Below are 23,382 nucleotides of genomic sequence, written 5' to 3'. Positions count from 1 at the left end.
ATAAAAGCTCATTGCACTTTAGACAAGTGGTCTCCAATTACTCACAAATAGACAATTTTACTAATGAAAAGTATTTTATTTTTTTCAATTAACATTGTTATTAAAAAAAGGACGTCACAATTTACCACCCAAAGTGATTACATAACTAGCTTTTTCTGCTTTTATCAGTATAGAACAGAAAGAAAAACAAAAAATTATGGTTCAGAATTTTTATTTTGAAAAATTGCTTTTATGCAAAGAACGCCTTGAATTGACTTGATTAGACCTAATTATGTATTATTTTGTAAAACCAACATGTATTTTATTTCTAAACACATTTTTCATTTGGTGTCTGATTAAACAATTCAAACGTACACTTTAAAAACACGACATCGCCACCTTGTGTTAGAAGTTCATAATACTCTGCAGCAACAGAACATTTCGACTGTGAACTGCCAGTCTTCCTTAGAGGAGTCTGCTTATCACCTTGATGTGTACCTGACTTCCACATAACTCCAGCAAGTTATGTCTGTCTTCTTTTTGAATAATATCTTAAGGTTTCATTTATTCAATGTTCAGGAAGTTTACTTTGATCTCCTGACATGTTTCGACTTCCTCAGAGGCGTCTTCTGATCGCTTTGATGTGTCCAACACTTGGACACAGTTTTTGTCCACGACTTCTGCGTTACAATTCCAGCAAGTGTTGGACACATCAAATGGATCAGCAAAATATGTCAGGAGATCAAAGCAAATTTCCTGAAAAAAGTTGTCTGAATCAATGAAACCATAACATATTATTAAAAAAAAGACAAAATGAACTTGCTGGAATTATTATGCAGAAGTCATGGACAAAACTCGGAAACATCAAAGCAATCAGCAAATGCCTCTGAGAAAGACTGACAGTTGACAGTCGAAACATGCCAAAGTAAACTTCCTGAAAACAAGTTGTCCGGCTAAATGAAACCTTAACATATTAATCAAAAAGAAGATAAAATGTACTTTCAGGCTTTTTTGTAGACTTTTGGTCTTTATTATGAAAATAAAAGGGGAAGGTTGAGTTACCGTTCTGCTCTGGTCCACCAAGTTCATTTTGTCTTCTTTTTGAATAATATGTTAGTTCAAAATAAACTTTGTGGATATTTACACAAAAATCAAAGAGACATCAAAGCGATCAGCAGACGTCGCTGAAGAAGACTGGCAGTTGACAAGTCAAAACATGTCAGGAGATCAAAGTAAACTTCCTGAATAAATGTAATTGACTCCAAACCCTGAGGTCAGATAGGAATGTTCCATAAATCACTCGTTTTCACACAAGGTTGATAAATGAGGGTCTTTGTCTCATCATTTATATCAGCAAGCGTTTGGATCTGATCAAGTCAAAAATGAGTCAGAATCAGGTTTTGATTTCAGTAAAATCTACTTTAATACACTTTGAAACAAGAGTACAACAAAATAGAATATGCTTCAAATGTTGAATATACAAACGTTCAGTCCCGATCCTCGTGCAGCTCTTCTGTTGTTCTTGAGGAAGCAAACGTTGAGACATCGGGACTAGGGTTGGGCACGGAGATCCGGTTCCAAACGTCCTGTTCCGGTGCCGTTAGGAAGATGTTTGAATTTTGATTCGTTTTTTGGGTTCCTAAATGCCCGCACTAGTTTGTTTCTGCGGTTTGTATTACTCCGCCCGGCTTGCTCCGTTCGTTTACGCAGGGTTTGTATAAATGTGCGTTCACACCAAACTGACTGCGGTCACTTCAATATAGTGGTGCTTTCTGGTCACTATCGCACCAGTGAAGTGATGACCAGGGAACAGACTGTGTGTGTGTGTGTGTCTGCAGAGCCGCTGACAGGGGAGAGAGAGGGTTCATCACTTCTTCTCCAGCTGTATCATAGACCGCGCTGCTTAAATGATCCTCTTACAGTTACTAAAGGATGATTTCACCCAGAATGTAGGATTATTCAAGAAGTTACCAGCTTTAATTTTGCCCTGGTAAATTGAGGAAGTGGAGTACAGCGTCTCAATGTAGCGGGGGAGGGGCTACTGCCTCGGCTCTACAGACAGTGACGGCCAGTTGTTGCTTTAAGTCGCTTTAAAAAGTTCGTTTTTGAGCGACTAGGTTGCACAGTATCTAGTCGACAGAATAATAATAATCTTCTTCAACAAGAACTGTTGATTGATTTGTCACTTGACTGTACCAGGGTTTGACTTTGTTTTATTTTGTTTCACATCTACCTGGGCTGTAGCTCTTTGTTTTTTAGACTTGTTTGTGGTGTTATTTCAGCAAGTTTCACTTTTACAGTTACAGTTGGGGACCTTTGTAATTGAATACCCTAGTTACAGTACAGCAAACAAATTTAACTGTATCAATCAAGTGAATTAAAAATATCCTGTGTAAAGGCTTTTTCAAATGACCTGTTGACCTGCACAACTCAAAGAATCAGAATTGAGAATCATTTAATACATGAATCAAAACTGAGAACCATAATCATTGAAACCCAAGTGATGCCCAACCCTAAACGGGACGAAGTCACTGTGAGATCTGAAGCAGCTCCACAGATTTTCCCATGGGGGGGTGGGGGATGGGGGGGGTTTCCTTTGTAACGGTTCATATTAATACTGTGCTTGGTATCAAAACACAAAGTTCATTTTAAAGTTTGGACACACTTTAGTAAAGATACACTCGCTTATGTACATGTGACCTATTCCTGAAGCTCCGCCCACAGCGGATCTGTGTCCGTGTAGTGTTTGTAATGGTAGTGACGTGGGTTGGTCCCGTAGACCCCGCCCCCTTTCAGTCTGCGTTCCTATGTGGTTGGCGTCGATTCAACACTCGGGCTCCTCGCCTTTTGTCATCACTTCCTGCGTTTCCATAGCAACGGCGCTCACCTTGTTCTGGTGCTGCGCCGAGACGCCGGCGCTCTTCGGCTTTTCCGCGGTCCCTTCGATGACAACGCCGCTGAGGACGCAGGGGTGACGTGGCGCCTGCTGGCCGCCCGCCGTCGGCACGGTCAGCCTCATCACTTGAGTTCCCGGGGCGACGCCGACCGGCGCCAGCGTCCGGACCGTGACGGCGCTGCCCAGGAGGCTGATAGAGGCTGGAGAGGCCTTGGCGTTGGCGGCCTGCAGCGGACCCTGGGATAACTGGTGGGCGGGAATGGTGATGATCTTAGCGAGCTGGACCGTGATCTTCTCTCCGTTCTGAGCTGTGGCCGGAACCATAGTGGGAATGGTCTGGATCACAACCTGCTGGGAACCAGAGACAGACCATTACATGACTGGTTTATACTGGGATCGACTAGTTAGAATCATAAGGAGTTTTAACCTTGAGTGTGGATGCATTGTGTCTTCTACTAAGCAGTGGGTGGAGCTTCACAGGTTCTCACCAGGATTTTTTTTCTTACAGTGTGGGGGGATCACGTGCCTGCGCGAATGTTGTAGGGGGTCCGGGCGCATTTCCCCAGAAAATTTTGCAATTTTTAATCCTCTGACAGCTTAATTTTGTTAAGTTTTTAATCTTTGTTCCAGCCTTACTTTAAAGCTAAAAGTTATTTGTTGAATTGATGAAAAAGATCATGTATTCAGTTTGAGAGTTAGTCATGCTTGGTGAAGGTCCTCCACTAATAAATACTCACTCACACTGTAGAGACAAGAAATAACGTTTGATTCAAAAGACTGATTCCAAGACGTGTTTTTCTAATTTAAATGAGGTATTATGTGGAACCGCAGTAATATTGGGACGGCTAAGGACACGTGTACACCTAGAAGTCCCTTTGTGTCCAAGTGTGCAACAATTATTACGACGATACCAATTATAAAAAAACAAAACAAAAAAAAGCCCCCTACGCTGGTTGACAAACACCATAGGGGATCAAAATCCCACCGTATATGTCCCCTACAGTCAACAGCGCTGGCGAGAACCTTCAGAGTGTCTACAGACTGTTGCCTTCACGACCCACTGGAATTTGTGACACTTCAGTGCCGAGCCCTTTCGGGTTAGAGCTGAGCTCCTCCTGCTGATCACTGGTTTATGGGATTGAACTCACCTTCTGCTGGGAGCTACTGTTAGCGGAGGTGAGCAGCGTAGCGTGAGAGGTTCCTCCAGGCGTCGCTGACTGCTGCTGCTGCAAAGCCACCGTGGAGATCTTCTGACCCAGCGACGTCGCCATGACAACCGGGACCTGCATGGCAACACGCAGCGTCCTGGAAAAGAGGTCAGAGGTTAGGTTTATCAGGGATAATGATTTAAAGTCAGGCACAGGAGAGACACTTTAGGTGCTGGTCAGAGCAGAGAGCGGTGAAGCTGGCGATGAAGATTAAACAAACCTTTGCGCCGCAGCATTGGAGGCGATCGTCTGTGCCTGAATACCGTCTGTCGCTTGAGAAACTGACACCACAACGTTGTGTAACCCGGCGTTCAGCGTGGCTCCACCCCCTGACGGGGGTGTACTGCTGATGGGGTGCTCAGCGGCGGGCTTGTTGGGGCGCCGCAGGATGTTGGGTTTGGTGACGGACTGACGCTCGGCGGCCGTCTGGAGCAGCAGCGGGGGGAGGGGCAGGGGGAGACGATCATAGGACGCCGACGTGTCAGAGTCCATCAGGATGTCAGGGTCGGGAACGTCTGTGTTGTCGTCGATGATGACAATGTTTTTGGGCATTTCTTTAAACTGATAGACGAGACGTTGACCCTCCACCTTAGAAAGGATCCCACGCTGGTAGTAATACCTGCAGATAGACAAATGAAAACATCTGTTAATGTACTTTGTTACAAACTTATAAAGACTAGATGTTTCTCTCCTTTGTTACAGATGTATAAAGAATAGATCTGTTCCTGTCCTTTGTTACAGGCCAATAAAGAGTAGATTTGTTCCAGTCCTTATTACTGTTGTATTTTTAGAGGTTGTCATGTACAGTTTGTATTCTATTCAAATGCAGTAATGTCTACGGCGTCTTTACGTGACATCCGTTTTTTGTGTGTTAATGATGTCATTTTTTGTATTTATGTCTTATTGGTGATTTTTCACTGTAATTGTGATTTTGTTTTGTCTGTTTTTTGAGTATGGTGTTGTGTGTATTGTGTCGTGTTGTGTAGGCCGCTACCTGAGGGCGCGGCCCATGGTCTCGTAGTTCATGTCTGGCTTGTTCTTGTGCTTGCCCCACAGCTTGGACACAGCCTTAGAATCGACCAGTTTGAAGATGCCTTTTTCCCGCTGGGTCCACTTGATGTACCTGGGACAGGTGTTTTTGTCCTGGAGGAGGTCCAGCAGGAACTCCCACAGGTAGGTGGTGCTTCCTGCTGGAGATCAAAGCTTCCTTAGTACACAGTGACACAAGGAATGTACAGTGAAGGAGGCGATCGGATACCTTTTCCTTCTCTGGATTTCTTTTTGATGCCAGAATCCACGGCGCCATTTGTAAGAGAATACTGACGTGACTTTGGTTTCCGATTGGCTGCAGAAAGAAAAGAAAAAGGTCAGTGAAGATGCTGATGTAGGAAAATAAAACACGCTGGAAACTCTGAGCAACAGGAAAAATGTTTATTTTTCACAAAGGCATCTGTATAAAATAATAGGTTTGTCAAAAAGTACAATTCTTTTTTAACTAAAATAACAATGACTTCAATTCAAAATAAAAAAAGAAACGACATTCAATGCTAATTCCAGCAACTTCATTTTGTCTTCTTTTTTTTAAACAATATATTAACATTTCATTTATTCAAACAACTTTTTTTCCCCAGGAAAATCATTTTAAAATTCACTTTAATCTCCTGACACTTTTCGACTGCCAACTGTCAGTCTTCCTTAGAGGCATCTAATGATCGCTTTCATGTGTCCTTGTGAGTTCTTTCACAATGTCTGTTGATTATTTTAAAACAAATAATAATAATAATTTACTCAGTAACATTGAGGTGTAAAATAGAATTATTGATTTAGAAATATACCCCAAAAACTCAATTACAGTAACTTGAGCAATCCGTTACGTTCACCTCTACATTTTGGCTGTTGAGTGTACCAGTTTAACTGGTGACCGTTATAAATAGTGATCAGTCATTCTCACTCAGTGTTTACATTCATCTGAACCACGCGTTCATCCCAACACCATAAAAAAACACTTCAGATGGCAGATACGCATTCATTTACAGTTTTTTCTGCCATTTTTGTCATAAATCACTCATTAAATAACACGGTCACTGATTGAACCATGACACCAACTAATACGTGCACTCGAGATCAAATTTCCCTAATCTGAGAGGTACAGGTGAGGGATGAGGGTACACGAAGTGTCGCTAAAGGCTGATCATTTCATTGTTTTTTAACTGACTGACTTATTTAACTTTTCTTTGAAGTTTCATGAATTTTTATTTTATTTTGCATTTTAAGTTACTTAAAAATATGCTACACTTTCTATGTATTATTAGCATCATTGTCATTTAATTCTATTGTGATCAAAGAAGCGCCACAAATAACGTACACAGACTCGTCACTAAATATAACGATCACCAGGTTAACTAATACACCACGCATCTGTTTAGATGTACTTTCTTTGATCTACCTCGTCGTTTTTTGGCGGGTTCAGGCTCCTCCTTCAGGACTCCGATCTCGTCATATTCCTCCTCCTCCTCCTCCTCCTCCTCCTCCTCTTCCTCGCAGTCCTCGGTGGTAATCTCCACCTCCGTCTCTGCCACCATGTCGGGCCTCATGGCGGCGTGGAGGAAGTCTGGGGAGGCTGCGGACGCACAAAAGGTCGATCGCACCACGTTAAAAACTTCATCGATTTAAACTTGTCATGGAAATAAAGACAATGTTTACCGAACATTTATTAGTAACTTTGGTGATTTATGTCTTGTTTCATTATGAATAAAATGTTTTTCCCCCGGTGAGGACAAACGTTTAAATCAAACTTCAATATTATTCCATAAATGTCACAGCACTGCGTCACATTGTTTTAAGAAATGATTTTAATCTAATTATTAATTATATAATCCAGAGCTGAAAAATTCATTTTAGTTCAGCAGCCAAACGTGAGCCACAGACCTCAAAAAGTGGGAAAAATAACAATTTTGACATGAATTGGGCAAAAACTTTGAATATCAGCCCCTGCAGTATCTTAACTTAAAAAAATCCTGTGTAATTTAGAGGAATTTTGTGGAATTGTTTGTGAGAAATTGTGAGATTTGTGGAAAAATGAAAAGTTCTTTCCACAATTTGCCATTAAAAATGACTCCATACATGTGATGTAAACTCCAAGCCACTCAAAATAATGTAGAATTTCATTAAGTTGGAGAATTTGAGACATCAACTGGATTATTTGGTCCTTTACACAATAATTCATGTTTTCTCTTTTATTGTCTCCTGCAGGCTGAATTGGATGCTCTAAAGGGCCAAATTTGGCCCCCAGGGCCATGGGTTTGACACATGTGATATATTCAGTACTATTATTAAAATGTGAAGATATGTTAAAAGAAAAAAAAAAAAAACGTTTCTGCTCATTGGAATAAATTTTTAAGTGGCATTCTAATTTTTTTTTTATAATTTGTGAAAATATTTATTATATTTAGCTTTACTTTCTATATTTTTTATTTGTCCTATTACAATATTTATAAGTTTTATTTAACATTAAGTTCTTATCATAAACGTGTTTTATATTTCATTATTTTATTATATTATCACTTTGGATCAGATAAACACATTTTACGATTAAAAATTGTATTTATCAATTACAATTTAATTTAAATGTCAATATTATTAAAACATTTTCTAACATATTTATGATGTGGTTTAAATGAGAAAGACAAGACATTGTCCGTGTCAAACTATTCATAATTAAGTTTATTTTAGTTGTAGTTTTTAATCGACTACTTTGTCACAATAAAATGAACTAAAAGCAAACAAATAAATTTAATGGTGGATTTGAAAGTTCCCAGGATGTGGACATGGCCTTCACCTGGACTGCGGTTGCCTCTGAGGCTGGAGGGAGAATCCATCCTTAGCAAAGCTTCAGCAGCTTCAAACGTTTTATCAGAGCAGTGAATGCTGGGTCCGTGGACAGAAGCCTCCACTGTAACACACACACACACACGCACACACACACAATTAGAAAACATAGGTAGATCTGATCATGTAGCCTCGCCCCTATTCTCGACAACGATGCTCTGCCAGCGCTGCTTTGTGCTAAGCTAGCCAAACATTGTGCGTGCAACTAACGCCATCAAAAACAAGAAAAAGAAACGTAATTCCAAAAAAACCTAAATGACCGGAAAAATACTAGAATTAATACAAAAAAAATTAATTCAACAAAACTACACAATATGACCACAAAAACATGAAAAATAACCAAATTACCCCCAAACACACACACAAAAAAAAATTCACTACAAAATTACTTTAAACCCTCACTAAAGGACTCAAGGACATTCAAAGTAAAACATCAAATATACAAAAGTGACTCAATAAACACACACAATGACAAACAAATTAACAAAATATAAAAATGAAAACAAGAGGACATAAAACGCCTACAAAAACACAAAAATGCAGTAATCCAAATAAATAAAAAAAATCACCAGAGGACATAAAACAATGTCATAATTCCTAATCCGTCACCAGAAAAGACACAAAAAATAATATTAAGAAGAAATATGAAATGATGAACAGGCTGTTAAACGTCAGCATGCATAGAAATTAATCAAAGCTTCACCTAAACATAACAACTTTCATTAGATTTGTTTGAAAGTCAGAATATCTGGAGAATTAATCATTTTAATTTAATCAGTGCATCACTTTCATACAAACAGTAAAACTAAACCTTAATATTGGCTGATCACAGTGTGATGTGGTTAACGTGGATGTGGCGCCCCCTAGTGACAATATGGAGTTACTGTTTGTCACTGGCAGGATTTCCACAGCAGCAGATGTACAAACATGTTTAAGGTTCATTTAAGGCAGGGGTGTCAAACTAGTTTTAGTTCAGGGGCCACATACGGAGCAGGTTGAGCTTAAGTGGGCCACAGATTTTTTTTGTGAGAAAAAAAGCAAATTCAACAATAATGTGCCCTGGTTCCACATATAAATTATAAATATATTAGTCCCTGCAGGATCTTCACTTAAATTCACATGATTTTGGGGAAACTTTGAGGAATAATTTGAGGAAAATTTGCCAGATTTTGGAAAAATTGTGAGTTCTTTCAACAATTTGAGACTAAAAATGACTGCTGTCACGTGATAAACTCAGCTCTGCAAATATTGTGGATTTCAATTGATTTTTTTGTATTTGGAGAGGCTGCAATATTTAAAACTGAATTAGTTGGTAATCTACAAATTGTTTAATGTTTTTTTCTATTGTTTTTACTTTCTCGAGGGGGCCAAATTTGATGCTCTAGAGGGCCGGATTTGGCCCCCGGGCCTTGAGTTTGACACGTGATTGCATCTTAGGGTTGAATTTAAATCTAAATATGGTTAGAATAGAGAAAGTAAATGCAGGAAATGTTCAGAAAAACATTTTAGTGTCAAATTAAAGTAACAAAAATGCTGTTTTTTAAATTTTAAAGTAGGTGAATAATTTAGATCTGAAAAAAACTAGAATACTAAATTCCTAGATTAAATTAGCAATCTATATTAATTAATTTCAATGCTTTTTTTGGTTCTTTAAGAACAAAAGTTTGTTTATGTTTTTATTTAAGATTAAATCATACCCTATAGTTATTCAGATATTAAATAATTAAAATATGAATAATAATAGATCATTTGCAGTGGTTCTAATTTACATGTGTGTGTGTGGTGAAATGAAGCACACGTGTCTCACAGCTGAACCGTCTGTTGTTGTCAATCAATGATGGAAACGTGAGAACCTGTAACTCTCCACTGTGTCCATGTTTGGTTATCGTCACACAGACTATCTTTAGAGCGTCTGACACGCTCACAGCAAGACGTAAAGAACGTGAGCCATACTTTAAAGTTTAACCTGAACAATTACAACTGAAAAATCAGAGAATTCAATAAAAATAGGTTTGTGAAACGCAGCAAATGTGCGTTTGTTACAGAAACTCAACCATTTGAAGCTAAAACTATGAATAAAATGCATGTGAAACACATTCACAGAGCAGAAAAAGCAGTAAACCTGGAAAACTACAATTAGTAATCATTCAATAAGCATCTAAAAGTTTGTATGAAAAGGTAAAACGAAGTATAAAATGTGCTTTATCGGAGAAAAATAATAAAGATTTTATGGTGGAGACATCCCAATGCAGAAAACTAAAAAGTATTTAAAGGTTACCCTGCAAAACTATGATTTAAAAAAAAAAAAAAAAAAGAGGCAACAAATTAGTTTTTTTTTTTAAAAAAAAAAAAAGCAAAAGAAAACCGATATCCTTCCAAATTTTTACCAAAATAAAAGAATAACTCATGCACAAATGGTCATTCAGTTAACCTTGAAGTAACAACCTCTGATATCAAAATAAATGTTGTATTTATGTAAATGTCACACCACATTACCAAAACTCAAACAATAAAAACTAAACTGGGGGAAAAAAACGCCTTTTAAATGTAAGAATTTGATTTTAAAAAGTTGAACTGACAGAGAAAACTAGTTAGATTATATCTAACAATAAAATCAGTTTTTAATGTATTTGTATGTAATGTTTTTATGATCTAAATGTTCGTTAACGGCTAAGAAAGTTGTTTTAAGTGATAAAGTGAAGATAAAAGCTAAGGTTACGGAAGCAGCTTGGTGAATAGAAGAGAGTTCCGACAGAAAGTAGTGCCGTCCGTCCGCGCGCACTTCCGTGTTTACCCCACGTTTTTCCCTCCACTGCCCACATGAGATGTCAATCATCACCTACTCGGCTTCTCATTGGCCCGAGCTTACATTAAAACCCGCCTTACCAACACTTGATTGGACCATCGCTGCCGTTTAAAATACACGTACCGCCCCCGTTAAAGTCAACGCTTCCGGAATACAAACCACGGAGATTTAATTTATTTACATGAATTAAAAATAACTACAACATTTTTTTTTTAAAGAAAAAAAGAGAAAAAAATGTAAACCAGGCTTATCCATAAAATCTACAATTTTTTTAAATATTTTTTTGAGTATAGATAAGAAAACACCTGATTCTGCTACATATATAAATTAGTTTGTTTAGCGCTCTCAACTTTAAAAATATTAATATTATACAACTCTGACAGTTGAAACTTTTTAGAATAAAATAAGATAAACAAATAAACTAGAATAGAAAAACAAAATCTAAGAAAATAAGAAATTAGAATACAGATTTATCCCACAATTCTTAATATTGACACTATATAATTAATATTTTCCTTTTAATAAACTGTTTTTTTAATCTAGATAAATAACTGAGGGAAGTTTTATTTTGCTTTAAAACATTAACGCAAAAAATGTATTAACTTCTCAAAAAAAGTTATCATAATAATAATTATATTCTGAAAGTTTAGACTTTGAGGAACAAACATTGTGGGACTAATACAATATCCAGTCAAAAATGTGCCCATTTATTGTAAAGCCTGCAGATTTTAAACCCTTTAAATAAAACATAATAATTGGAATAAATACATTTTAAACATTAGATTTTTATAACAGAATGTCGCTGCTTTTGTTTAGAAAGTAATTGTATTACGTGGTCTGCAGCAAAAACTAATTTATGATCAGCAATAACAATACACTATATAGATACAATATCAATATACTTATGCTCCAGTTAAATATGTAGACTACATCTATATTATAAGTATAACACAAAATGTAGGAAGTATATTAAATATTGAAAATATTATTTGGTACTATTTTCTGTAAGAACTGATCAAATAGTCCCTGTGCTCAAAGCGGACGCACACGGGTGATTTTGTTGTATTAGGTGTGCTCTGATTTTTTAAAACAAAAAATTAAGCCACATGTCCGTCCTCCAGGAGCGCGTGGCACACACAACACGCTGCACTTCCTGGTTGCGCGAGGCGGACGTGCACACCGTTACTCAACACACGCAGAAGAAAGAAAAAAAAAAAGAAAAGAAAGGGGGGGGGGGAAACATTAAAAAAAAAAAACGCACGGGTACCGTCTCGCGCAAACGGCTCGGATAAAGTTAACAAAGGTCAGGTTTAGATCGGGTTAAAAGTAGCTCCGCGTAGTTAAATGCAGGTGACTGAAGGTGATCACTTCCTGTTTGTCCTCCGTTACCGAGGCGCGCAGGGACAACCCGCAGCCTCGCGCCCCCTGCAGCCCGCCCGTACGCCCTCCCTCCCTCGCTCTTGCCTCGCGCCCCGGTGAGTGAACGGTTACCGGCTCTGATGAGCAGGTCCAGTTGGTTCACGGGGTTCTGCTGCTGAAAGGTCGCCATGTTTCCTTCTCTCCGCGGCTCACATTGACTTCCAGTGAGAGCGGAGCCGATATGCGCTCAGATCACTCCGCTTCACAGAGAAACCAACGGGAGGACGTAGCACAGATACACAGGGATATCCTTCCGCCACAGACACAGGAAACCATCACTGATCTGCCTACTCTGACGTACGACGTGACGTCAACGAAACGAAGCCATGCAAATATATTTTTGAATTAAACAAAGTTAGTCCGATAAACTAAAGACAATATGTATCACTTATTATCATAAATCTACCATTAAAAGTAAACATTAACTAAAAAATGAAGCAAAACAACAACAACCTATTTTATTTAGGGGTGTGCTGAGTATCAACAGAGGTGTATTTTGTTGTGCTATTAAGTATTTGTGTTGTTCTTTTGTGTATTTCTCTGTTAATTTGTGTTTTTTATTTATTTTTTTGCTGTCATTTTACTTTTGGGGGCCGCTAGTTACCCGTGTTTGTGATACAGACACAAATTATTATTATTTTTAAGGCTATGGATACGTTAAACGTTTTTTTGTCAAATGTATTTTTAAAGGTGGAATTTACCTTGTTAAATATGTTGAAATGAAAAAATGTACCAAGTTTCTATTAACACGGAAATATGTTTTCCGCACCTGCCAGGATGACCGAGTGGTCGAAGCGCCCGACTCAAGAATTCTCCCTTCTGTTGCCGTGGGTTCAAATCTGGTTTTTTTCATAAATATTTTTTCATTTTAACATATTTGACACAGCAAATTCCACCTTTAAAAATACATATGTATATACATTTTAGGGTATTTCCTGGTTTAGGTTTAGGGCCAAAACAAAAGGGTTAGCGGGGTAGCTAAAAATAAATATGAGCTAAAATAAAACTGACGGTACTTTAAGTCACGTGGTGCATCTACCACATCACCTAAAATGGCCAATGAGGGGGCAATCCATATGAATAGAAGGGGAGTCGATTGATATATTTACGTATGAATAGTCACTAGGGATGTAACGATTCACTCAACTCCCGATACGATTCGATTCACGATACTGGGTTCACGATACGATTCTCTCACGATTTATTTTACAAAATGGGACTGTAGAAAATACTGTATTATTTACCTTTTATTTTTCATTGTCAAAAGAATCCCTTGATAAACTATTCAAAACAATGCAATTTAACTAAAAATAAATCTTGAATTAAATAAATAAAGGAATAATACAAATGAAAATGAAGCCTATTAATTCAAATTCTGGTTCTATAATAAACAATGCAAAACTGCATAATAGTTATTTTTCTTTTTAAAAGTGCAACTGAAAATGTATTTTGTGTCTTAACAATTGGACTTTAAAAAAAACAAAAAAAAACGTGATTACACTGATTTACGCCATATTTGTTTGGACCAGCAGAGGGCGCTGGTAACCCAGTGGTCGGTTGGCATGCAGAAATTCTTCGAGTGAAGAAGAGAAGCTATGCTAGCAGACAGAGCTAATAGAAAAACATGACATTTACAGATATTCAAGTAATATTACAGATATTCTTTCGGTGCTAAAGGGGAAATGAATCATTTATTAACATATTTAAGAGTAGAAGGCAGCCAGAAAGAAAGTATTAGCAGACTCCGCCCGCCGCCTACACTTGTGGATAGCGCCCTCTGCTGGTTAAAAAAAGTACTGCGATTCAATTTTCAGAAAATCGATATCAACCGTGATACCTATGAATCGATTTTTAACTGCCTTACGATTAATCGTTACATCCCTAATAGTCACGGCCAAAAATGCGAGATTCGAACCCATGTTAGCGGAAGGAAGAATCCTTGAGTGCAGTGCCTTAGACCACTCAGCCATCCTGAATCAAAACGATCAAGATTTATATTGGATTTTGCCATTTTAAGAAAAATATCAAAATATGAATTTTGGTCCACATCGCTCAGTACTAGTGGGCAGCAGTGTATAGAGTACTTATATATCCTACTGAAGTAGAAATACTGTTACTTGATTGAAATTGTACTCAAGTACATGTAAGTCATACATAAAATACTCAAGTACAAGTAAAAAGTAGCTAGCTAGTTAAGCAAGCTCAATTAAAAGTTACTAGTTACTTTCACCCCCCATGTTTATTTTGGGTAATAAATCTTGCCATTTATAAATACACTGAAAAAAGTACAAGTACCCATAAAAGCAACTCAATTGCAGTAACGTGAGTACTTGTAATCTGTTACTTTAACCTCTGGGTATCAAGTCCAATAGTTGAGTAGTACATAAATCTGATTACTTATTTATTGTAATCAGCCCCAGATATATTTTCCCTTTTATTTTTCCTAAAAATAAAGAGACTCGCTTTAAATGAAAAGAAAATAGATGAAAAAAGACTGGAATTTACAAAAACTGGAATATTTTGACATAAATTTTGGTGCGATAACAAAAAGCTTTTCACACTTCTAACACTAGAGGGCAGTATTTTATTAGTGTTTTTAGTGGTAAACTAAAGAAAGGTTAATTGGGTAATATTAGCTAAAATTGTGACTTAACTTCCTGTTCCTTGTAAACCACACCTTGTTCTGCAGTTATTAAAACCAGACACCAGCAGGGTTTTTTTTATTTCAAAATAAGATACTGATAAAACATGTCAAAAGCTAGTGACGGAGGGTCTTGAAGTTTGTTTAAGGATGAATGTGGTAAAAAGCTGACCATCCAGTGTAAAAAAAACCTGTTAGAAATCCTTTTTCCTCTCTAAATTCATTTTAGAAAACATTATTTTATTGTCATATTTGTTTTTATATCAGGTTTAGATCAGATAAGAACCAAAACAAAAACAAACTTGGTTTTCCGTATTAATATTTATTATTTTACAGACTAAAATTGTGGAATAACTGTCTGGAAATCTCCATAAAACGGGTGGTTTGGTAGACATAGGCAAACAGCCTTTTTATTTATTGCACAATAAACAAACGGTTTTGACTTTTGAAGCATCAAAAATGTAAGATTTAAGTTAAATAATCCATACTAAGCATTTTTTTCCATGGTTTGGGGTCATACACTTTCTCAGTAAGGAAATAAAATTAGGGATTGCCGATAAAACTGAAATAATTGGGAAATGAGTTGAACCTCAAAATAAATTTGGGAAACTTTGAAAGGAGAATCAGAGGCCCTACTAAAGATATTCATGGTTAGTCTTAGTTGAACTTTTTTTTACCCTTAACTTCCTACATTCCTCCCAGTGGCTCCTTCATTTTCAAACTCTTCTCTGAACCTCCATGTAGGTTTTTAATCATCTACAACACTTGTGTCAAACTTAAAGAACCGGGGGCAAATTCGGCTTTTGGAGCATCCAATTCGGCCCACAGGAGAAAGTGTGTATTTATACAGGTTGCCGTACGGACAACCCCTGGTGCCATTGGTACATTTACCGAAGTACACGTACGTAGCGTCTTAGGGTTAGGGGTAGGTTATAACCCAATATCGCAACAATTTTTAGGGTTAGGGTAAAGTTTAGTCAAGTGACCTAAACTGGCCAAATAGCAATGCTGCTTACGTGTAGAATGTCGGTATATTGATACATGATATATGAACCGTACGGATAGCCACTGCCAAGTAAAAATGACAGAGAAAACATGAATCATTGTGTAAATGAAACTCCACAATATTTGCAGGTGCTCACAGTTTTCCCGGTGCTTTTATTGCATGATCATTTTTTTATGTTAACTGTTGAAAAACTAAACATTTTCTACAAAATCCTTCAATTTTCCGTAAACTAGTCCATAATATTTCCCTTAACTACATAGAAATTGGTACAAAATCTAGGAAATTATAAAGTCCTATTGGGACTGATATATGTCACTTATTGTTTGGATATAGTCGTCTCTTACATATTTAGTATTTTATGTATATGTAGAAGTGTGAACTAGGGCACACTAATGTTGAAATTACAGATTTTCCTGCATAAAATTTGTGTCCAACTTGAGATCTTACAGTCTTTAAAATGAACTGTTCCAGAGATGCGTTCAGGGTCCCTGGGAAACACGGACATTTTCATGAGTTTTTAAAATCCGGCCAAGAAGAAAACAACGTCAGTAAAGTTGATAAAGTCAAATTAAAAGATAGATTTAAGTTGAATCTGATGATGTTTGAACAACTGGATGAAGAGGTTTCAAATTAATGGACTCACCTCTTTCCCCATCATCTTCATCCTCCTCCTCCTCTTCTTCATCGTTATAAATCAACACGTGAGCGGAGACGCCCTGCTCTCCGTAGGGACATCCGTCTGGTATCTCCTCTGTGACCGTGGGATACTCCTCAGACTCACAGTCCTCAGGCTCACACTGACCTTCCTCCTCTCCCTCCACGTCCACAACACAGTCTTGCTCCTGCAGCAGATCATTCAACAGGAAGTCATTCATTAAACATCAGTGACGGAACCTGAAACCATCTCATCCTCGGTCTACCGTGTACATGTTGTTCAGGCTGAATATTTCACTACCATTCTGCTGTTGTGTATAGTCCACAGCAGACGTGGGAAACTGGTGGCTCCGGAGCCACATGCGGCCCTTGGTCTAAACTTGAAAAAAATACTCAAAATAATAACAAAGATACACAAAACGACCCCAAAATGACACAATACGAACACATGAAACAATACAGAAAATGTGCTCATAATTACACAAAATGACAGAAAAAGCACTGAAAACAAAATACACAAAACAATAGACATGAAAAAACAAAAATAATCAAAATAACAAGAGGCACAAAGAACAACAAACATACACAAAACGACCCCAAAATTACGCAAAACGAACATAAAAAAATCCAGAAAATGAGCTCAAAATTATGCAAAATGACAGAAAAAGCACTGAAAACAAAACAACAAAGACACTCAAATAACAACAAAAATTGTCACAATAACAAGACATACAGAAAATAACAAATATACACAAAATGACCCCAAAATTACAGAAACAGGAAACCAAGAGAAAAAAAATACACAAAATAACAAAGACACATAAAAAACAACAAATATACACAAAATGTCACAAAACAAGAAACCAACTGAAAAAATACACAGAAAATGACCTCAAAATTATTCAAAATGACAGAAAAAGTACTAATAACAAAATACACAAAACAACAAAGCCACTCAAGGAACAAAAAAGGACACACAAAATAAAACCCAAAAAACAATAAAAATACACAAAATTACCCCAGAAATTAAGTAAATCAACCAAAGAAGCACCCACAATACAAATACACTAAGAAACATATTAAATGACAAAAAATCCAAGAAATGACACAAAAAAGTTAAAACACCCAAAAGGAAAACAAAAGTACACAAAATCACAAAACTTCACAAAATTACTGCAAAGATATATATATATAAAAATCAAGAAAACACACAAAATGACCCCCCCCCCAAAAAGGCAAGTAAAATAACAATAATATAAACACGATAATTTTGTTGTTTTCTGTGTTAATGCTCAGTGTGATAAACTCCTGTGAGGTTTGACTTGTGGTTTTCATTAAGCCCACCCAGTCCTCCCAGCAGTCCAACCAACCTGCTGCGAGGCTTCATCTACTGTGACGCACTCCACCACCGTCCCTCCGACGTCCACCAGCAGCACCGAGCTCATGACTCATGATCTCTGCAGCTCCATGGTTGAAGCCGACGGTGCGTCCTCGCTCCTCTGAGCACTGAGTTCCTCCAGCACGGACACCGACAAGATCTGAGAGACCAAGATAAGATTACATCAGTTTTAGAGCAGCAGAGGAGGTTTGTTTTTTTTTGAAAGATGTATTTTCTGGGACTTTAATGGAGTTATTCCAAAAATGTCATTATTTTTAGAAAACCCAATGGATGGATGTTGAATCAAATCTATGTATAGAATAGATCAGTGGTTCCCAACCTTCTTTAGATCGTGACCCCATTTTGACATCTCAAATTTCTGGCAACCCCAAAGACATTTTTTTTCTAGAATTAGATTTTTTAATATGTTTGTTATACTGTGATACAAATATAGAGTAGCTAGGATTAGTGCACAAAGTGGATTAGGGCTAATTTTGACGTAAAAAAATTATTATGGGAAAATCAAGAATGAAGTCAAAATGTGGAGAATAAAGTTGAAATATATTGTCGGGATTAAATTCTTTAAAATAGTTTTCTCTCGAAATTTCAGCTTAAATCTCCGGAATGTGGGAGTGAAATGTCTCTACGTGAGTTTTATGGATGAAATGAGCACATGTTAATATTCTACTTGGTCACTTTCTCACTTCAAATGTTTTCAGAACTTTCAAAGGTGGAGAATCAACAGAGATATTTAGCCTCAGTGTCCTTGATCTTGATCATCATCATCATCATCATCGCTGTAAAGTGTTAGATGTTCTGGAGATATGAGGAAATAACCTGGCTGCAGAGCGTCCTGCTTTAATACAGAGGGATGTTTACAGTGAAACAGAACTATTAACTTCCATAATACACAGTTTTAAATATAAATAGTTTAAAGCGCCCTGAGCTGAGCCTCATTAAAATATGTGTGGGAACAGTTTGTGGTCCATCCTCATCTGCATATGACAGCTTGTTTCACTCTGTAGTGGATGAAACTGTGACTTTACTTTGGACATAGTATGAAAATAGTTGAATCACTGTGACCAACGTGGACAGAAGTCTGCGTCTGTCAGTTTTAATTAATCGAGCAGCAGCAGCTGAGTGATCACAGCTGCTGCTGCACAACACTCGAGTCCGTGAGGCTTCAAATGTAACAAAGTCCATATTTCTAGTGCAATATAATGTTTCACCTTATGGGGGCGCTGCACTTATTCCAGGGTTAGAAGCACGTGGGAGAAAAGAGCCCTTAGTTTGTAGTGCATAGTTCAGAGTGTGCCATTTCAAACACAGCCCAAGGCATAATTGTGAGCATCACCTGCCATTCCTGAGAAAGCGTGAGCTAGACTTCACTGTGTTTCACCCAAGAGAGATTTAAAGGGTTAAGGTCACAGGACGGACAGGACAATTTTATTATTTAATTTCATACAACAGATGGTTTGTCTAACTTTTTAAAGGCACAATACTTTGACGTCATGCATTTTTTTTATTCTGAGTGCCATCTCAGTCCATGTTAAAGTCTGTGAAACTGACACTAAAATGCAGTGACATTTGACAGAGTTCCAGCTAATTTCCATCTTTAAGAAAGATCTTGATCATATCGGTATAGGTATTGTGATGTATACTGTGTTATCATCATAGCTTCTAAAAAGCTGCTTCTTACCCAGAACACAAAGAGTAGCTATAAAATATTGTACCTGTATCAGGTCAAATCTGAAAAATTGTATGAGCAACAACGTAAAATCCTTTTAAAAATGAAAGCAGAGGATTTCTTTCCAGCCCTGCACACAGTCACACAGCTACAGACCTGACCTGAGAGCCTATGCTTTACACGGATGGAGACTCTGTGTCCAACAAGGGGTTAAATCCTTGGCAGGATCTTGGCACAGGCGACAATATCAGACAAGTGAGTCAGAAGCTTCTGGGAAAAACTCACGCAGACACACACACGACGCCCGAGAAAAGAAAACTATTGATCCTGGTTTGTGAGCTGATATCAAGGCTGATCACCTCCATCAACCAGGCTGCACTGATTCAAACCTGTCATACAGGTTGGAGAACATGCGGCCTCTGTTGAGGTTTCTCTTCTGAGCTCAAAATCATCAAGAATCTGCATTAGTTCCAACTCAACAAGCATCATTTCCTAAAAAAACAAACCTCGTCTGCGTTTCAGGAACTTCACAAAAGTGAAAGCTAAAAGCCTCAACTGGGTTTCGGATTTCCTTTCCAGGGGTGACGTTTTCCTCAGAATCGTCTGAAAATTGAAAGGCGGAGAGCTGAACACTCGCCTCTGCTGAGAACCCAACAACAGCTCGTCCTCCTGCATCTTTGTCAGGTCTGAAAACTCACGCCGACGAAACAAACAGAGCTGCTTCTGTGGCTCCATCCACCAATGTGTGAAGTGAAGGAAACCTCCCAGCAGCACTGAGCTCACAGTCACATGACAGGGCAGGGACACACACACACACACACGCAGTCACATGGCCTTGCAACAACTGAGCTTTTGTTGAAAGTAACCGGTGCTGCTGGTGTTAAGTACAACGCCCTGTCTTGTCCCCTTTGCACACATTAAACACACACACAAACTAAACAGAGTAAGAACACACACCAAAGCCTCAACCTCAGGACTTAAATGGAAATAACTGCGAATGTGTAAAATCAACACATTTCAAACCAGCTTACACATGGACATCAATTAATGATGAATAAATTAAGAACGATACCTTCCTGTGTTCATTTATGAGCCGTTATCAAATATGTTACTTAGGGCGTAATCGCTGAAAATCACATTCTGAAACGAAAAAATCTATCTGACACATTTTTTTTCCCCTCTCTCTATTTATTTAAAATCAGGCCCCAACATGACATGGATATGTCTAACACGCCTGTTTTAAGACAATATCACACATTTACACACTATTATTCACCGGAAAAAAGTTGAATGAATGTCTAGAAAGTGTGACAAACGGATCAATATGTACAATTCTGTCCATTATCCCGTTTAAAATCTTGTGCAACATGTAACGGTTTGTCTAGTTGTGATTATGGCTTGAACGATTAATTGCATTTGCGATATCACGATATGATAAAATGAGGTTTCCTAACCGCAAAGGCTGCGATTTTAAAAAATAAAATTATTTTGGTCGTAAAAAAGGAGCTGATGTGCTCCCCCGTCAAGCAACACGTCCGAGGACCATGACGGACTTACCGCGGGCGCTAATAGGGAATGCACCGGCGTCCGCGGGGATGTGCGGTCTGTCGTTCAGAACCTAAACCCCACTTTGCGCCGGTGGTCTCGCGCTGGCCGTCGCCGCCCCAGGTACCCTGCATACCTCCCTCTCTCTCTCCCTCTTCCACACCCCAAATGTGCTTCCCAGGCCGCCCACAATGTGTGGCAGCCCACTGCTATCCGTGAGGGGGATTTGGGTGAAACAGAGGAAATAATTTCACTATGATGTGATCAATAAGTTTAGTGTGTCGTGTGCTGCTGATATTGAGTGAATATTAGGGCTGAACGATTTTGGAAAATAATCTAATTGCAATTGCGATTTATTATGCAATTATTTTTTCAAGGGCCTCTTGTCATGTATTTTTTTAATGAACAAAAGCAATAATCAATCTGTTTCATAATAAACAATTTCAGATGTATTTACACTTTGACAAAAAAAAAAAAAAATCGCAGCCTTTGCAATTAGAAAATCTTTTTATGATATTACGATAATATCGCTTATCACCTTGTTTCCGTGCACAGTTCCACATTCACTTTGATTGACAGTCTCAAAAACAGGAAGTCGAAGCCTATTGGCTGGGCGCACTCGGCAATCGTTTCCATTTGTATAAGGGTCTATAAGACGAAGGCGGGACTTATATACATTAATGTATATGAATGACCATGTTTTGTACAAAACATGGGCCATGTTGTAAATATCATACTAATGTACTAGTCATACTAAGTTTGACGTCAAAATTAGTACCTAGAGCGTTCACATTAGACAGCATGAAAAGATTGAGTACCCGGATGTATGCCAAAAGGGAACATTTTGTAGTCATATTCAACCGCCCCATGATGCATTGCGAGCGGAATGTAAAATGGTCCTGGGACCAGCTTCAAACTAAAAGTCAAACATACATACCCTTTTCAAAATAAAAGCATCTCTTCTTGTTTTCCATTAGTTTTTTTTTTTTTTTTAACACTTTTGTAAACAGGGCTCTTGTTTTGAAGTTCACCGGAAGTTTTGTCAGTAGCACAACGGAGGGAATGAAATGTGTATACGTGAGTTTTATAGATCAAATGAGCACATGTTGATATTCTACTTGGTCACTTTATCAATAAAATGTTTTCAGAACTTTCAAAGTAAAGGTGGAGAATCAATAGAGATATTTAGCCTCAGTGTGATTCAGGTTTTTGTTGTTGGAAGTATATGTCAGTGGGAACACTCATCATCTTAATAAAATTATAGTATATAGTAGACAGTATATACTTATTGAGTAGCAGTAGTAGCAGTAAAGCAGACTGGGGCCTTTTCGTCCAACATCAGTGTCTGACCTCACTAATGCACATTTGAAAGCTATTAGCACAATATAAACCTCGAACAGTAGGATTTACCTTTGCTCCTCAAACCAGGCCAATAAATCATTAACAAGGCCATGCAAAACATATTTTAGGGGGAAACATGTTTGATTAATTTTATTGTTTTGCATGATTACAGCTTATTTTATTTATTTATTTATTTATTTATGGCTTAATTATTATTCCAATCTAATTATATCTGGTGTTATGGGTGGTACAGTTAGCTAAACGAAATGTCACTGTAACTGCGTCCTATCAAACAAAGCTTCTTCTTCTTCTTTATCAAACACTACAGGTTAACCCGGTTAACGTTAACCAGGTTAACTCACTAACTAATAAAACTCGCCACCTCAGGCACTCACCGTCACCGGATAAACAGTTAAAAAACAGTTTTGTCCGCTTCTGTCAGCCTCAGCCCTCGGCTAACAGTTAGCACAACTACAGCTAGCCGGTGTTGTGATTAAAGTGGTCACCGTTTTAACTGGAGGTCTACAGCTGCAGCAGCTAGCAACACTTACCGAATTCGCTCACCAATTAAGACTGTCGCCACTTAATGCGTAACACCAGGACGCACCGGGAGAAGTTGAAGTCTACAGCGGCTCTCGGTTTGTCACTGAGCGGTAAACGGGTGAGGAGAAGTCGGTTCGGTCGGACTCTCACGGGGAACTGGCTCGGTCCGGTCTAGTTCGGTCCGGTTTTAACAGAGGATTGTTTACTGCTGTCAGATTATCCAAATGGCAAAATACACGTATGACGTCACGCCGTAATATAAACAATGGCTGCGTCCCAGAGTAAATGCTTTTTAAAATTATTCAATTAAAATAAGGAAATTGCATTTTCATTGTGAAATCTATTCATATTTATGGAAAGCCGTTTAGGAATTTACATATATATTTATTGA

The 23,382-nt window shown here is 38.0% G+C and overlaps 1 protein-coding gene across 10 annotated transcripts; it reads right to left on the bottom strand.

Annotated features, from left to right (window-relative positions):
• Positions 1 to 1,377: 1,377 nt before the first annotated feature.
• elf2b (E74-like factor 2b (ets domain transcription factor)) lies at positions 1,378 to 23,231 on the bottom strand. Of its 10 annotated transcripts, none has more exons than XM_028454510.1 (10): positions 23,000 to 23,231; positions 17,868 to 18,035; positions 16,487 to 16,685; positions 7,922 to 8,035; positions 6,530 to 6,703; positions 5,342 to 5,428; positions 5,078 to 5,273; positions 4,304 to 4,702; positions 4,024 to 4,180; positions 1,378 to 3,226 (listed from the first exon to the last, which is right to left on the bottom strand). In XM_028454510.1, exons 2-10 carry the CDS (start codon positions 17,940 to 17,942, stop codon positions 2,804 to 2,806), a joined length of 1,824 nt encoding a protein of 607 aa, XP_028310311.1. In that variant the 5' UTR covers positions 17,943 to 18,035; positions 23,000 to 23,231; the 3' UTR covers positions 1,378 to 2,803. The 10 variants fall into 10 exon arrangements, with proteins under 10 accessions (XP_028310311.1, XP_028310355.1, XP_028310364.1 ...); XM_028454554.1 differs by having other exon boundaries at positions 1,378 to 3,223; XM_028454563.1 differs by having other exon boundaries at positions 5,078 to 5,270.
• Positions 23,232 to 23,382: the final 151 nt, after the last annotated feature.

Source organism: Gouania willdenowi, chromosome 1, assembly GCF_900634775.1.
Source record: "Gouania willdenowi chromosome 1, fGouWil2.1, whole genome shotgun sequence".
NCBI lineage: Eukaryota > Metazoa > Chordata > Actinopteri > Blenniiformes > Gobiesocidae > Gouania > Gouania willdenowi.
This window is presented reverse-complemented; position numbering and strand designations above follow the sequence as displayed.

Coding starts and splice junctions, on each gene's coding strand:
- elf2b (XM_028454510.1), bottom strand. CDS start 17,942: ATGAGCTCGGTGCTGCTGGTGGACGTCGGAGGGACGGTGGTGGAGTGC. Junction 6,704..7,921: donor CAGAGGCAACCGCAGTCCAG/GTGAAGGCCATG, acceptor GTGCGTCCGCAG/CCTCCCCAGACTTCCTCCAC. Junction 4,703..5,077: donor ACCATGGGCCGCGCCCTCAG/GTAGCGGCCTAC, acceptor GTCTATCTGCAG/GTATTACTACCAGCGTGGGA.